Consider the following 16,827-nt stretch of genomic DNA (forward strand, 5'->3'; position numbering starts at 1 on the left):
TTCAATACGATACCACAGTTCATCAAGAGTAGTGACTGGCGTATTGTGACGAGCCACTTCCTTGGCCACCATTGACCAGATGTTTTCAATTGGTGAGAGATCTGGAGAATGTGCTGGCCAGGGCAGTAGTCGAACATTTTCTGTATCCAGAAAGGCCCGTAGAGGACCTGCAACGTGCGGTCGTGCATTATCCTGCTGAAATGTAGGGTATCGCTGGGATCGAACAAAGGGTAGAGCCACGGGTCGTAACACATCTGAAATGTAACGTCCACTGTTCAAAGTGCCGTCAATGCGAACAAGAGGTGATCGAGACGTGTAACCAATGGCACCCCATACCATCACGCCGGGTGATATTCCAGTATGGCGATGACAAATAGACTCTTCCAATGTGCGTTCACCGCGATGTCGCCAAACACGGGTGCGACCATCATGATGCTGTAAACAGAACCTGGATTCATCCTAAAAAATGACGTTTTGCCATTCGTGCACCCAGGTTCGTCGTTGCGTACACCAGGCGCTCCTGTCTGTGATGCAGCGTCAAGGGTAATCGCAGCCACTGTCTCCGAGCTGATAGTCCGTGCTGTTGCAAACGTCGTCGAACTGTTCGTGCAGATGGTTGTTGTCTTGCAAATGCCCCATCAGTAGACTCGGGGATCGATACGAGGCTGCACGATCCGTTACAGCCGTGCGGATAAGATGCCTGTCATCTCGACTGCTAGTGATACGAGGCCGTTGGGATCCAGCACGGCGTTCCGTATTACCCTCCTCAATCCACCGATTGCATATTCTGCTAACAGTCATTGGATCTCGACCAACGCGAGCAGCTATGTTGCGATACGATAAATGGTAATCGCGATAGGCTACAATCCGACCTTTATAAAAGTCGGAAACGTAAAGGTACGCATTTATCCTCCTTACACGAGGCATCACAACAACGTTTCACCAGGCAACGCCAGTCAACTGCTGTTTGAGTATCAGAAATCGGTTGGAAACTTTCCTCATGTCAGCACCGGCGCCAACCTTGTGTAAATGCTTTGAAAAGCTAATCATTTGCCTATCACAGCATCTTCTTCCTGTCGGTTAAATTTCGCGTCTGTAGCACGTCATCTTCGTGGTGTAGCAATTTTAATGGCCAGTAGTGTACTTAACAATGCAATCTCTAACCAGTGAAGTGTATGTATTTCCAAGACGATATAAAAGTCCTGTAATATTAAAATCCGAAGTATTTCGTAGAAAACGAAAAATAACATATCAAGGAAAGGAGAAAACGTATTTAAAATTAAAAGAGACATATTAGAAATGTTACATGAGCACCATAATTTACATCCATGTTCAGAAATAAAACAGAATACCTTAAACGACTGGAGATACAACGTTTCATATTCACAGCACATGTACATTAGTACGTTCTGCAGAAGTGAGCTGGTCTGTGTGGCTGAGCGGTTCTAGGCGCTACAGTCTGGAACCGCGCGACCGCTACGGTCGCAGGTTCGAATCCTGCCTCGGGTATAGATGTGTGTTATGTCCTTAGGTTAGTTAGGTCTAAGTAGTTCTAAGTTGTAGGGGACTGATGACCTAAGATGTTAAGTCCCATAGTGCTCAGAGCCATTTGAACCATTTTTTTTGCAGAAGTGGTAAGCATTTGAACAATGTCGGCCCGGGGGTTCGAGGTCAACATGGACATCACGGCGCAACACCACCTACCGGTAACATGCGCCTGTGGCTCTCGTTGTCGCTGCAAACCGAAGATAATGAGTCAGTGTGACTCGAGCAGACGTGCAGGATGGCTGAGAGGCTTCTGCGCGCAGTGTACCGTCAAATGAGCGAGTTTGAAAGAGGGTGTATTATTGGCATGAGAGAATGTGATGCGTCCATCGGGGAAGTTGCTGCTCTTGTGGGACCAAGTGTGTCGGCAGTGCAACGGGTGTGTGCAGAACACGACGAGATGGGCCAGGTCACACAATCCAGCCAACTCCCTGAGAAGATAGACGCGTCAACCAAACGGCATTCCAGGACAGATCTGTGTGCTCTTCGGCTGTGCTGCAACAGTGGAACAGTGTAACACACCGCACACTGCCAGGGGTGACAGTCCGTCGCCGTTTGTTTTGTTACGGCACGGGTTACACTTGCGCGCCGTCCACTTCTCCACCTGCCATTGACGAACGTGTATAAACATGCCTAGACAGCAATGGTGTATGGAAAGACGTCACTGGGGACAGGAATAGCATCATATAGTGTTTTCCGCCGAATGCAGGTTCTGTTTGTTTGAGAACGATGCCCTTATTTTGGTTCACCATACACAGGGGGAGCGGCGTCACAGTGACTGCATTCGCACGAGGCATACAGCCCCAGTTCGAGGCCTTATGGTGTGGCGTGCTGTTGGTTACAACCACAAGCCACATTTGGTGCATGTCCGGGGTATAACACCACAACTCTCTGTGTGGTCATACGTTTTCTACGTGTTTTCCGATGTATCATTAGCTGTGCTGCATATTATTCTTGTAAATATGTTGTCAAGTTGCAAATGTTCTTTGTTATTTTAGAAACATAATACGCATGGAACGTTAACATTTTGTAAATAGACACGCTGACCTAGTCAGGGAAAAGCTACTGTCAAAGAGCGTAATAAATTGTAAATGCATTATCGCTGGGCGTGCGAGCGCGCCAAAAAGAAGGAGAAGTTGGGAGTTGCGAGCAGACGATTGGTGTCGTTGGTTGTGTGTATTCGCCGGTGTGGCTGTGCAAAAGTGCGGAGGCAAAAAATCTGTTTCCCAAGTGCGGAGCAGTGAAAACTGAAATGGTTGTTTTGGCGGATGTTTAATATGGGCAAGCTATGTGTATGGCATTTATTGGGCACAGCACAAATGCAGCAAGAGTAATTCGCATAACATCAAGAGTACTGTGGGCCCTTGTTATTGGCTATGGTATGGCAAGAAGATCAACCTGTGCTCTATTTTACCGCTGAATGAAGCCGCTCGACAAACTAACGGCATCATAAAGTGAAGTACACCTAGACTTTTTATAACTGGAAGTGTAACAGGCTGACCAGCGTACTTGGAATTTTATTGCTTAAATAACACTGTTTTCGTGCATATTGTGACATAAATAATTTTCATACGTCGTTATCCAAGTATCATAGTACCCATCGTATCCCTTTGTACGAACCGAGATAGTCACAAAGTGAACTGAAAACGAAGTTAACATAATTTATTAGATTATGAAAACTTTTGGACAATTATGTAATAATGAACTCTTTGGCTGTAGTATGACTAATGTCAGAAATAGAATGGTGCAAAAGCCATTATTAATTCATTTGCTGAAAATAGAGTAACTTTCATAATCAAAAATTTCTAGTAAAACTTTACATAATGTGGACACTGAATTTCACTGTCAAAGCGTAGTTTCTAATTTATACCTTGTGACACAATTTACAACAGTCCTTACCAGTGAGTAAATTCACACAATCTTCCTGCTTGCTACAATTACAACAGTCAGTATTACGGTGAGTAATGTAACAAAAGTTTCTATTCACAGCCAATAGACAATCGTACTGTAACTGATTCTTACGCAAGACTGCTCACGTGTATAAAGTTCAGTTTCTATTTAATTATTCGTGTTCTGGTGAAGAACTGATAACCGTTGCTTATTTTCATCAATGACATACTTTGAAAACCTTTTTTCCAAATTTTCCACTAACTACTGTTTATTAAAAATTAGTTTACGCAACAAAAACATATAAAATTAACCGAACTTTGTGTCTAATCGTCATTGCTAAAGTACTGAGCAATGGCGATTTGGTTATAACTTCATCTACTTGTCTCGGTTTTATATTATTCTGTGGAGTAAATACGTTTTCGCCACAGATTAGGGTCATATAGAGAAGTCTGATTAGACGCAGAGACAGGAGTGTGTCAAGGGCACTGTGACCAATGTGACCTACGTGAATGACATCCCGCGGCCTGCAGCCATACCCTTTGTGCGCAACACCCCAGATGCTGCTTTCCAGCATGACAATGCATGACCGCACGCTGCTGCACGAACACGTGCCTTTTTGGTGGCAGTGCTGTGAACCAACGCCAACCACCACAGATGAACTTTGGAACCAGGTGAATACAGCATGATGCCTACACCACAGGACGCCATTCGCGGGTTAAGCGTGTCGATGCCATCACACATGGAAGAAGGAATCAGGCCCCATCGTAGTCCCTGTGGCTACTAGGCAACAGGATGCATGCTGAACCGAGGTGACTGGAGTGTTTATCATCTATGGAGGTCATATTAATTAATGTAGATGTCCTGTGAATGTGAATGTACACTCCTGGAAATGGAAAAAAGAACACATTGACACCGGTGTGTCAGACCCACCATACTTGCTCCGGACACTGCGAGAGGGCTGTACAAGCAATGATCACACGCACGGCACAACGGACACACCAGGAACTGTGGTGTTGGCTGTCGAATGGCGCTAGCTGCGCAGCATTTGTGCACCGCCGCCGTCAGTGTCAGCCAGTTTGCCGTGGCATACAGAGCTCCATCGCAGTCTTTAACACTGGTAGCATGCCGCGACAGCGTGGACGTGAACCGTATGTGCAGTTGACGGACTTTGAGCGAGGGCGTATAGTGGGCATGCGGGAGGCCGGGTGGACGTACCGCCGAATTGCTCAACACGTGGGGCGTGAGGTCTCCACAGTACATCGATGTTGTCGCCAGTGGTCGGCGGAAGGTGCACGTGCCCGTCGACCTGGGACCGGACCGCAGCGACGCACGGATGCCCGCCAAGACCGTAAGATCCTACGCAGTGCCGTAGGGGACCGCACTGCCACTTCCCAGCAAATTAGGGACACTGTTGCTCCTGGGGTATCGGCGAGGACCATTCGCAACCGTCTCCATGAAGCTGGGCTACGGGCCCGCACACCGTTAGGCCGTCTTCCGCTCACGCCCCAACATCGTGCAGCCCGCCTCCAGTGGTGTCGCGACAGGCGTGAATGGAGGGACGAATGGAGACGTGTCGTCTTCAGCGATGAGAGTCGCTTCTGCCTTGGTGCCAATGATGGTCGTATGCGTGTTTGGCGCCGTGCAGGTGAGCGCCACAATCAGGACTGCATACGACCGAGGCACACAGGGCCAACACCCGGCATCATGGTGTGGGGAGCGATCTCCTACACTGGCCGTACACCACTGGTGATCGTCGAGGGGACACTGAATAGTGCACGGTACATCCAAACCGTCATCGAACCCATCGTTCTACCATTCCTAGACCGGCAAGGGAACTTGCTGTTCCAACAGGACAATGCACGTCCGCATGTATCCTGTGCCACTCAACGTGCTGTAGAAGGTGTAAGTCAACTACCCTGGCCAGCAAGATCTCCGGATCTGTCCCCCATTGAGCATATTTGGGACTGGATGAAGCGTCGTCTCACGCCGTCTGCACGTCCAGCACGAACGCTGGTCCAACTGAGGCGCCAGGTGGAAATGGCATGGCAAGCCATTCCACAGGACTACATCCAGCATCTCTACGATCGTCTCCATGGGAGAATAGCAGCCTGCATTGCTGCGAAAGGTGGATATACACTGTACTAGTGCCGACATTGTGCATGCTCTGTTGCCTGTGTCTATATGCCTGTGGTTCTGTCAGTGTGATCATGTGATGTATCTGACCCCTGGAATGTGTCAATAAAGTTTCCCCTTCCTGGGACAATGAATTCACGGTGTTCTTATTTCAGTTTCCAGGAGTGTACTTTCTCTAGTCGTTCAAGGTGTTCTGTTTATTCTGGTCATGAGAATGTTTTAATGGTAAGTTAAATATTTTGTTTGGAGAACACTTTCTATCCCAAAGCAAACTTTTTCACACAGGGACTCTCAAAATTGATATATTTGTCTGTAATGCAGATCATGCTGGTATCGTTATTGCACACTATTGCTCAATTTCGTATTACTATACTACAGTCCGCCACCGGTAACTGAGTGGTCAGCGTGACAGAATGTCAATCCTAAAGGCCTGCGTTCGATCCCCAGCTGGGTCGGAGATTTTCTCAGCTCAGGGACTGGTTCTTGTGTTGTGCTGACCATCATCATTTCATCCCCATCGATGCGCAAGTCGCCGAAGTGCCATCAGATCGGAAGAGTTGTACCCGGCGAACGGTCTACCCGACGGGAGGCCCTATTCACACAACATTTATTTTACTATAGTACAATATTGCTTAACTTTAGTTCATCTATTTTATTTCACTTCAATAAAGTGTCTGTCTTAGCTTCGTTCTGTATACCAGTTGACATATCTGTTGGACCCAATGAATACCGTTTGTGGGTCTTAATATAACACGAGGAAGCAGTCTGTTACCCTTTCTCGTAGGTATTTACCACGGTGAAGCAACCCTATCAGTAATCTTCTAATGTAGTTCGATGTTAATAGATTTTTCTCTTCAGCAGCTAACAAATATTCAAGTCAGCTAACGAAAGGCTTAGAATGATTGAAAAGTATTCATTTACAGAGTGAAATACGTTTTCCTTCCAACTTAGTTAGGATATCTGAGAATTATCTATTACATATCTCCTTTCTGATGAATGTCTGCAGACATCTGAAACTGCACAATAGTAGACACCTTTCCGTGTCTTGGTTTAAGAAAGTATAATGGAAATGGAAATCTTTTCTCTTCGCTTAGAGATTGATACAACAATTTCTTTAAACCTACTACTTGCTTTCTCCCTGTACGCAATCTGGCGTGCCTTTGAAAGAGCTGAAAATGTTTGCACTTGATCCCATTTAATTTCCTCTAAAATTGTCTGCAAGTGATCTGCACTGAGAAAGTTTTCGTGAACAGTTCTCTGATGATTTTCTGTGGTGTCGTTGCAGATGGAGATCACCGTTTACAAGTGGGGCAGTACTGGTGGATGGCTTAAATTTTACGACCTGACCTTCACCAAGCCATTCGACTACTTGCTGACTAACTTCCCGGCCGTCTTTGAGTACATCTGGTACCCCATGGGCATCAACAAGAAGCCTGTGCCTCCGGCAAGTATCCAATCACTACTCTGGACGGAGCGTATCTTCAGAAGCGTGGATGACAAACTGCATGCAAAATATCCATTAAAGTGATAGTTAGAAGGCTGCTATTCATACCGGAACATCTAGAACAGCTCCATATAGTTTTATTTAATGTCATGCTTTGTGAAACTCGTTTACGATGACTTTGAGGAACGGCAATAAGAAAAGGAATATGTTCGAAATTAATCAGTTTGACGCCTTTCTGGCGTTAAGCACCGCTCCTGCAAATTATCAGATCCTAAAACTGAAACTGGAGGCAGACGCTAATGTGTAAGGAAAACGTTGTCAGTTTGAACTAGAGATATGAACAGAGAAAAACACATTACTCGTATTACTCGTACCAGCTGAAGTTTATGGATACTTTCTTGCATGGAATGTAACAAAACTCCTTTCGTGAGAGTTTAGTTTAATTACTTTCATGTTCTGTGCACTGTAATTTCGACCTCTCGCTACGATGTGGAGAGAGTCACTTTTGCAGCTGTAATGTATGTTCTCGCCGAGAAACAAGACAACTTGCTAACCATTTGTGCTGTTGTCTTCTTAACTATCTCAATACACTTTTTTTGTATTGTTCATCTCGCACCCATCTCTCTAAAACAACACGCACGTGCCCACGCACACACACACACACACACACACACACACACACACACACACAAGGATTATTAACAACTCAAGTAGATACGATTTCAGACAGAGTTTGATGTTAATTTTATTTAGCATCAAATTCCTTTCTGTAGTACAGTATGGATTAGTGGTGGGTAGGGTAAGTCAATTCTGCTTCTATAACTGAATTTATGAAGGGTGCTGTTGTTTCTGAACGTGATTTATTACGAAAAACAACTTGATACAGTAATAAATGTGCTCTGAGTCTTGTGCTGGTGTGCCGAAATCAACTGTAGAGAGACCTGCCTCAGAGATGGCCGCTTTTCCTGAGAATACGTATCACTTATGTCTGGGAAACGCCTTTCTACAATACCACTGGTCATGTTTTTCTTGACAATTGTGCAAAATCTTGTTCAGCAAGTCTGAAGAATTCTTTTCTTTACCCATACGAAGATTTTAAGGACATTTTTTATTGGAATGTCAACAGTTTGTTACCTGAAGACAGCACTGTAATGTCATGAATCTAATGGTTCAAAAGGCTCTGAGCACTATGGGACTTAACATCTTAGGTCATCAGTCCCCTAGAACTTAGAACTAGTTAAACCTAACTAACCTAAGGACATCACACACATCCACGCCCGAGGCAGGATTCGAACCTGCGACCGTAGCAGTCGCGCGGTTCCGGACTGACGCGCCCAGAACCACATGGCCACCGCGGCCGGCTGTCATGAATCTAGTCGCGATTAGTAAACCATTTTGACTCATCTGCTACCGTTTTCATCGTTCGAAATGCATCGTTACAGCTGTTGCTACCCCTCGTACCAAGGTATTTGTAATGTGTTATACTACCTACAGAAAACTGCCCTCCTTAATTTGTCCACTTACAATGTATGAATATTTACTCACAAAAGATTTAATTTAACGTTACCTCCCCCTCGAGAGTTTGAGATAGACCGCCAGAAATTAAAAAAAAAATCGAATTTTCAAAAATAGCGCACATCTTTCTGAAGAGTATGATATACAAAACATATATATTCGTGGAAATGTAAAACACCTTATTTCGTCTGAAGTGTGCCACAGTGCAGTGGCACAACTTCATCGCAATAAAGACAAGAGAGAAGAAAGACACTACACATTTCATCAATCCTTAGGTCCAAGCATTTTTCTCTCTTATCTTGCTACAGCTTTCACGGCGTGCTTTCCTTTCTGCGAAAGAATCTACACATATAAAAAAAAATTGCATCACCTCGGTTCTCAGAGTTCCGGAACCTGTACAGAAAATTGGAATAGAGATCAACAAAAACATCATTTCCGCCCTTTTTACTGCTCATGAAAACCATACATTGCATCACCATACAGCGAGACCTTCAGAGGTGGCGGTCCCGACTGCTGTACACACCGATACCTGTAATACCCAGCAGCACGTCCTCTTGCATTGATGCATGCCTGTATTCTTCGTGGCATACTATACACAAGTTTATGAAGGCAATCTTGGTCCAGATTGTCCCACTCCTCAACGGTGATTCGGCGTAAATCCCTCAGAGTGGTTGGTGTCTGACGTCGTTCATAAACAGCACTTTTCAATCTTTCCCAGGCATGTTCGAAGGGGTTCATGTCGTTATCCTGAAGGAAGTCATTCACAAGATGTGCACGATGGGGGCGCGAATTGACGTTCATGAAGACGAATGCCTCGGCAATATGGTACGAATTTGGTTGCGCTATCGGTCGGAGAAGGGCATTCAAGTATTGTACAGCCGTTAGCGCGCATTCCATGACCACCAGCGGCGTACGCCGGCCCCACATAATGCCACGCCAAAACAGCAGGGAACCTCCACTTTGCTGCACTCGCTGGACAGTGTGTCTAAAGCATTCAGCCTTACCGGGTTGATTCCAAACACGTCTCCGGCGGTTGTCTGGTTGAAGGCATATGCGATACTCATCGGTGAAGAGAACGTGACGCCAGTACTGAGCTGTCCATTTGGCATGTTGTTGGGCCCATCTGTGCCGCACTGCATGGTGTCGTGGTTGCAAAGATGGACCTCGCCATGGACGTCGGGAGTGAAGTTGCGCATCATGCAGCCTGTTGCGCACAGTTTGAGTCATAACACGACGTCCTGTGGCTGCAGGAAAAGCATTATTCAACATGGTGGTGTTGCCTTCCTCCGAGCCATAATCCGTAGGTAGAAGTCATCCACTGCAGTAGTAGCCCTTGGGCGTCCTGAGCGAGGCATGTCATCGACAGGTCGTCTGTACATCCTCCATGTCCGAACAGGATCGCTTTAGTTCACTCCGAGACGCCTGGACACTTGCCTTCCTGGCACAAAGTAACAATGTGGACGCGATCTAACCGCGGTACTGGCCGTCTAGGCATGGTTGAACTACAGACATCACGAGCCGTTTACCTCCTTCCTGGTGGAATGGCTGTAATTTATCGGCTATCGGACCGCTTCCTTCTAATAGGCGTTGCTCATGCATGGTTGTTTACATCTTTGGGAGGGCTTAGTGACATCTGCGAACAGTCAGAGGGACTGTGTCTGTGATACAATAGCCACAGTCAACGTCTATCTTCAGGAGTTCTGGGACCCGGGCTGATGCAGAACTTTTTTTGATATGTGTATTACGTCATCAAAGTTCGTGAAACGTTTTGCTACATGAAAAATTAAAATGGTGTTGCCTAACACTGAAAAAGCTGTTAATACGAGTAGTACCCAAGACTGGCGGGGTTTCTCGATTTGATTACGTCTATTTTGTCAGTGTCTGCTAGATAAAACGAAACACGTCTTTTTAATATTGCAGCAGTTGTAACACTCGCCAAACAGTCGAGACTGTTTTGTCACAAATGGTTATGTTTATCTACCTTATTTATATAAATAACACGACAGAATATAACTCACAAAGTACGAATATCAAATGCCTATTAGGCTTACTACAAGCAAAAATTTTATGTTAGGAGTTTCACTTTTCGTCCATAAGCTCCAATTTCTCAAGCATGAGATCGAGAAGTAGTAGTAGTACGAAATTTTTGTATAAATTTGAGATCGTCATATTCTTCCATATAATTTGTGTGATGTTCTCGTTTTTTATCCTTACTCGTTCTAACAAGCAATCTTATCATCACTAGTTCTGTAACTATTCCTGCCATTTTAAAAAATTGTTCTCCAGTTGACTTCACTAACCCAGCCAGTATTCTGTTTAGTTATCCCGCGTCCATTCTCCCGTTAGGCGTTTTTTACATGTGCGTGAAAAGCATTTTCCGCGCTATTCCGGGAATAGAATTAAGCTGCTGCTAGCCGGAGATTGTACCACTGGCCGTTAGTAGTGTATCAATCTAACAAAAATTTCCTCTCAGAATTTCATTTTCTGGGATACATTGGGGAAATAATATGTAATTTTCATTATCTGATGTTGCTGTTAGTCGCTTATTTCCACTCTGGTTGTCTGAATCTATGGACTTCGCTAAAAGTTAAAATAAGGCTTATCATTCGCACACCTAATCAACCACATAAAAAAACAGCGATTGGTATTCACCCGTTCTCATTTATTGGGATCGGCTCATACAGCCCCATCCCCCTTTGTCTGCGGGAAAGTTATTAACTTCTGGATGCGACGGGGATTCCCCTAGCAGAGACATCACGTACTGTATGCACGCGTTGAGTCAACTTATGATACGTTCAGAAATGAACTTAGAATGTTCGGAAATCAATAGGGATATGTTTCAGAATCATATGAATAATCGATACGTGGGCTGTCGCTTTGTAAAACTAGGTTTTTTCTTCAATAATATGAATTTGGCGCCCCTTGAAATTGCCGTACTAGGCAAATAACCCAGTCCCCCCCCCCCCTCACCCCCCATAGATACGGCCCTTCTTACTTTGGCTTCTGGCTCCAGTACTTCTCCACGCTAAGATTGAGAATGTTGAATAGTAGAATAACAGTGAATGGAAACTCAGTGACGATAACCTGCTGCGAATATCCTGATGTAAACTTACCTCCTACAACCGGAAAAATTCGTACAAAATCTCTGCTAGTAATCTTGTGCTCAATAAATGAGTGTCGATCGCGCAGGCAACTCTCAGTGAATCAACACGTTTGCTGAAGGCAAAATGATCCTGGGAGAGTACGCAGTAGTGTGTAGCTCGTGCAGTACATGACCACCTGGCTTGTTAAATAGATTCGTTAAATGAACGCTATCAGTTTAATAATGGCAAGGAGCGTAAATAAATTCAAAAAGATCGTATGAGAGTCACTGATTACTTCAACTGGAAAGACAGCTTATACGAGGGGCATTCAGTAAGTAATGGATTCTATTTTTTACGGTCAGTTTCGATTGAAAAAATGCAGAATTTGTCAGGGAATATTCCCTCTTCAGTCCCTACGGTTTCATGAAGTTTCGGTGGGTGGTAGCAGTATATGTAACATTCAAAACGGCGTGTGCAAGAGCAGAGCTGTAATTGAGTTTCTTTTGGTGGGAAACCAGAGCACCGCAAATATTCGTAGGCACTTGCCGAATGTCTACAGAGAACTGGCGTTGAACAAAAGCAAGATGAGTCGTTGGGCGAGGCGCCAGTCATCACTGCAAGAAGGTCACGCAGACCTGTCCGATATCCCACATGGCAGCCGGCCGCACACGTTTGTGACTCCTGCAGAGTGTCATCGCAACAAAAATTCAAACGAAATCCTTTATCTCCATGACAAGCAAAGTGTCACTCTAGTCAGCGTATCAGAGAGGAGCTCCCAAAACTTCATTGGACTGTTCTTGCTCGTCCACCCTACAGCCTGGATCTCGCATCTTGCACGTGTTTGGTCCAATAATGGATACACTCCATGAGAAGCAGTACGTGGATGATAGCGAGGTTAGTGATGAAGCAAGATGTTGGCTCTGACGTCGACCATTAGAGTGATGCTATGTGGACCTACAGGCCGTCCCACTAAGGTGGCGTAACGGCGTCAGACTGAAAAGAGATTATGTTGAAAAGTTTTTGTAGCGAAAAGAATTGCGCATAATTGGTGTACTGGAATATTGACAAAAGCAGTGTGCTTTCAGAAAAAAAAGTCTTGCTTTACGTACTGAATGACCCTCGTAGTACTGGATGTGGCGCAGGTACTTCCCTACCATAAAAAAATCACGAAGCAGAAAGTATTGAAGATGTCAGTTTAATTCTCTTTGCTTTATTTCTTTTTTTATCCTGACGGTGGCCTCCGCCCTCCTCAGTGCATCTGGAGAGTCGAAATCGAAGTTTCGTTTCAGCATCCAGCAATTCTATATGTTGGCATTAGCAGCACGAATATGGTTCTGCAGTTTACACAGGGTCTGTGACCGATTGGTGTACACCAAGGGTTTTAGATAGCCCCATAAGACAGCGCCAAGTCGCAGCGGGCTAAACGTGGCCAGCGTTCTGGCGACTGCAGATCGGCCTTCAAAGACGTGAAATGGTCGGGGAAATGTTCGCGAACGATTGTCACTGACGTCCGTTGTGATCTGTGGCGCCTTCTTGTTGGAATCAGACATCCCCAACACACATTTCTTTAAGTTCTGCAAGAGTAGAAGCCTGAATCATTGGGGAAGAAAACCAATGTGCACTCCGTGTGCATACCGGGGGGAGTCATTCCAGATGTGGAAAGGGTCCTTCCAGATGCCATGAAGGGTACAGGGTGCACCCATCTGCAGGTGGTCGCTCATGTCGGCACCAATGATGTGTGTCGCTATGGATCGGAGGAAATCCTCTCTGGCTTCCGGCGGCTATCTGATTTGGTGAAGACTGCCAGTCTCGCTAGCGGGATGAAAGCAGAGCTCACCATCTGCAGCATCGTCGACAGGACTGACTGCGGACCTTTGGTACAGAGCCGAGTGGAGGGTCTGAATCAGAGGCTGAGACGGTTCTGTGACCATGTGGGCTGCAGATTCCGCGACTTGCGCCGTAGGGTGGTGGGGTTTCGGGTTCCGCTGGATAGGTCAGGAGTCCACTACACGCAACAAGCGGCTACACGGGTAGCAGGGGTTGTGTGGCGTGGGCTGGGCGTTTTTTTAGGTTAGATGGCCTTGGGCAAGTACAGAAAGGCCAACAGCCTCAACGGGTGCGGGGCAAAGTCAGGACATGCGGGGACCAAGCAGCAATCGGTATTGTAATTGTCAACTGTCGAAGCTGCGTTGGTAAAGTACCGGAACTTCAGGCGCTGATAGAAAGCACCGAAGCTGAAATCGTTATAGGTACAGAAAGCTGACTGAAGCCAGAGATAAATTCTGCCGAAATTTTTACAAAGGTACAGACGGTGTTTAGAAAGGATAGACTGCTTGCAACCGGTGGTGGAGTGTTCATCGCTGTTAGTAGTAGTTTATCCTGTAGTGAAGTAGAAGTGTATAGTTCCTGTGAATTATTATGGGTGGAGGTTACACTCAACAACCGAGCTAGGTTAATAATTGGCTCCTTTTACCGACCTCCCGACTCAGCAGCATTAGTGGCAGAACAACTGAGAGAAAATTTGGAGTACATTTCACACAAATTTTCTCAGCATGTTATAGTCTTAGGTGGAGATTGCAATTTACCAGATATAGACTGGGACACTCAGATGTTTAGGACGGGTGGTAGGGACAGAGCATCGAGTGACATTATACTGAGTGCACTATCCGAAAATTACCTCGAGCAATTAAACAGAGAACTGACTCGTGGAGATAACATCTTGGACCTTCTGATAACAAACGGACCCGAACTTTTCGACTCTGTATGTGCAGAACAGGGAATCATTGATCATAAGGCCGTTACAGCATCCCTGAATATGGAAGTTAATAGGAATATCAAAAAAGGGAGGAAGGTTTATCTGTTCAGCAAGAGTAATAGAAGGCAGATTTCAGACTACCTAACAGATCAAAACGAAAATTTCTGTTCCGACACTGACAATGTTGAATGTTTATGGAAAAAGTTCAAGGCAATCGTAAAATGCGTTTTAGACAGGTACGTGCCGAGTAAAACTGTGAGGGACGGGAAAAACCCACCGTGGTACAATAACAAAGTTAGGAAACTACGCGAAAGCAAAGAGAGCTTCACTCCAAGTTTAAACGCAGCCAAAACCTCTCAGACAAACAGAAGCTAAACGATGTCAAAGTTAGCGTAAGGAGGGCTATGCGTGAAGCGTTCAGTGAATTCGAAAGTAAAATTCTGTGTACCGACTTGACAGAAAATCCTAGGAAGTTCTGGTCTTACGTTAAATCATTAAGTGGCTCGAAACAGCATATCCAGACACTCCGGGATGATGATGGCATTGAAACAGAGGATGACACGCATAAAGCTGAAATACTAAACACCTTTTTCCAAAGCTGTTTCACAGAGGAAGACCGCACTGCAGTTCCTTCTCTAATTCCTCGCACAAACGAAAAAATGGCTGACATCGAAATAAGTGTCCAAGGAATAGAAAAGCAACTGGAATCACTCAACAGAGGAAAGTCCACTGGACCTGACGGGATACCAATTCGATTCTACACAGAGTACGCGAAAGAACTTGCCCCCCTTCTAACAGCCGTGTACCGCAAGTCTCTAGCGGAACGGAGGGTTCCAAATGATTGGAAGAGAGCACAGGTAGTCCCAATCTTCAAGAAGGGTCGTCGAGCAGATGCGCAAAACTATAGACCTATATCTCTGACGTCGATCTGTTGTAGAATTTTAGAACATGTTTTTTGCTCGAGTATCATGTCGTTTTTGGAAACCCAGAATCTACTATGTAGGAATCAACATGGATTCCGGAAACAGCGATCGTGTGAGACCCAACTAGCTTTATTTGTTCATGAGACCCAGAGAATATAAGATACAGGCTCCCAGGTAGATGCTATTTTTCTTGACTTCCGGAAGGCGTTCGATACAGTTCCGCACTGTCGCCTGATAAACAAAGTAAGAGCCTATGGAATATCAGACCAGCTGTGTGGCTGGATTGAAGAGTTTTTAGCAAACAGAACACAGCATGTTGTTATCAATGGAGAGACGTCTACAGACGTTACAGTAACCTCTGGCGTGCCACAGGGGAGTGTTATGGGACCATTGCTTTTCACAATATATATAAATGACCTAGTAGATAGCGTCGGAAGTTCTATGCGGCTTTTCGCGGATGATGCTGTAGTATACAGAGAAGTTGCAGCATTAGAAAATTGTAGCGAAATGCTACTTATACCTCCCGAGGAGATCACGAATGTAAAATTAGAGAGATTAGAGCGCGCATGGAGGCTTTCAGACAGTCGTTCTTCCCGCGAACCATACGCGACTGGAACAGGAAAGGGAGGTAATGACAGTGGCACGTAAAGTGCCCTCCGTCACACACCGTTGGGTGGCTTGCGGAGTATAAATGTAGATGTAGATGTAGATGTCATAATGCTCAAAAGAGACCGTAACTGCCCTACCATTCTCTTCGAAAAACCATGGGTCAATAATGTCAGTTTTTGATAATGCCCACCAGACAGTCACACGTTCCGTAGGCATGGGCTCCTCATGAAGTTCTTGGGTTTTCGTGCCACTCCAGTATCGCATGTGTTGTTCATTCACGCATCCAGGGAAATGAAAATGTGTCTCGACGCTGGAGAAGACGAGGCTGAGGCAGGTTTTAGATCAAGGCTTCACAAGTGGTTTTCTGTGAAGCGAGAATGTGTGTCGTAAGTGTGTGCACTAGTCTCAGTGTGTATGCAAGAGTTTTTAAGCCCTCATGGAGATTTCGTCTCGCTGTGCGATCAGGAACAGCAGCAGCAGCTGCACGTTTCCGTGCGCGTAGCGTGGGGGGGTTGAAAATCGCCAGTTCTTGAAGATCCTGGTTTCTTTCCCTGTATCCACAAACACGTACACCCAAACAACAATAGATTTTCGATCAGGAACGCAACCTGCAGGCGAGATATTAAACCATTCCCTGAACCCTCACTAGACAGAACGGCCATTGGAAAAGAATGATATTGCAGTGCCTGTATAGTTCAGAAGTAGGACGCGATGTTCTTAGGGACGAGCACTCTTTGCGTGACTAAGGAACGTTGCATCGTACTTCTGAACGACAAAGGCTTTTCCTTTTTTTCCCTTTATTGTTATTTTGACACCTTATACAAAGGTAGGCCGGCAGCGGCAATACTACGCCGCTCTTCGGCCATAGATAATACATTTATTACGAGTGGAGACATCGAAAAACGAAACAACACGGCGCATAGACACCAG

General features: G+C 45.4%; 1 protein-coding gene across 1 annotated transcript in view; it reads left to right on the forward strand.

Moving 5' to 3' along the window:
- Positions 1 to 16,827, forward strand: part of LOC124554087 — a 112,736-nt gene that overhangs the window by 50,114 nt on the left and 45,795 nt on the right. The window contains exon 3 of the mRNA XM_047128136.1: positions 6,854 to 7,012. Within this exon, the coding sequence (XP_046984092.1) occupies positions 6,854 to 7,012 (159 nt within the window). The remainder of the gene's footprint in view (positions 1 to 6,853; positions 7,013 to 16,827) is intronic.

The sequence above is a fragment of the Schistocerca americana genome, chromosome 11 (genome assembly GCF_021461395.2).
Source record: "Schistocerca americana isolate TAMUIC-IGC-003095 chromosome 11, iqSchAmer2.1, whole genome shotgun sequence".
NCBI classification, from domain to species: domain Eukaryota; kingdom Metazoa; phylum Arthropoda; class Insecta; order Orthoptera; family Acrididae; genus Schistocerca; species Schistocerca americana.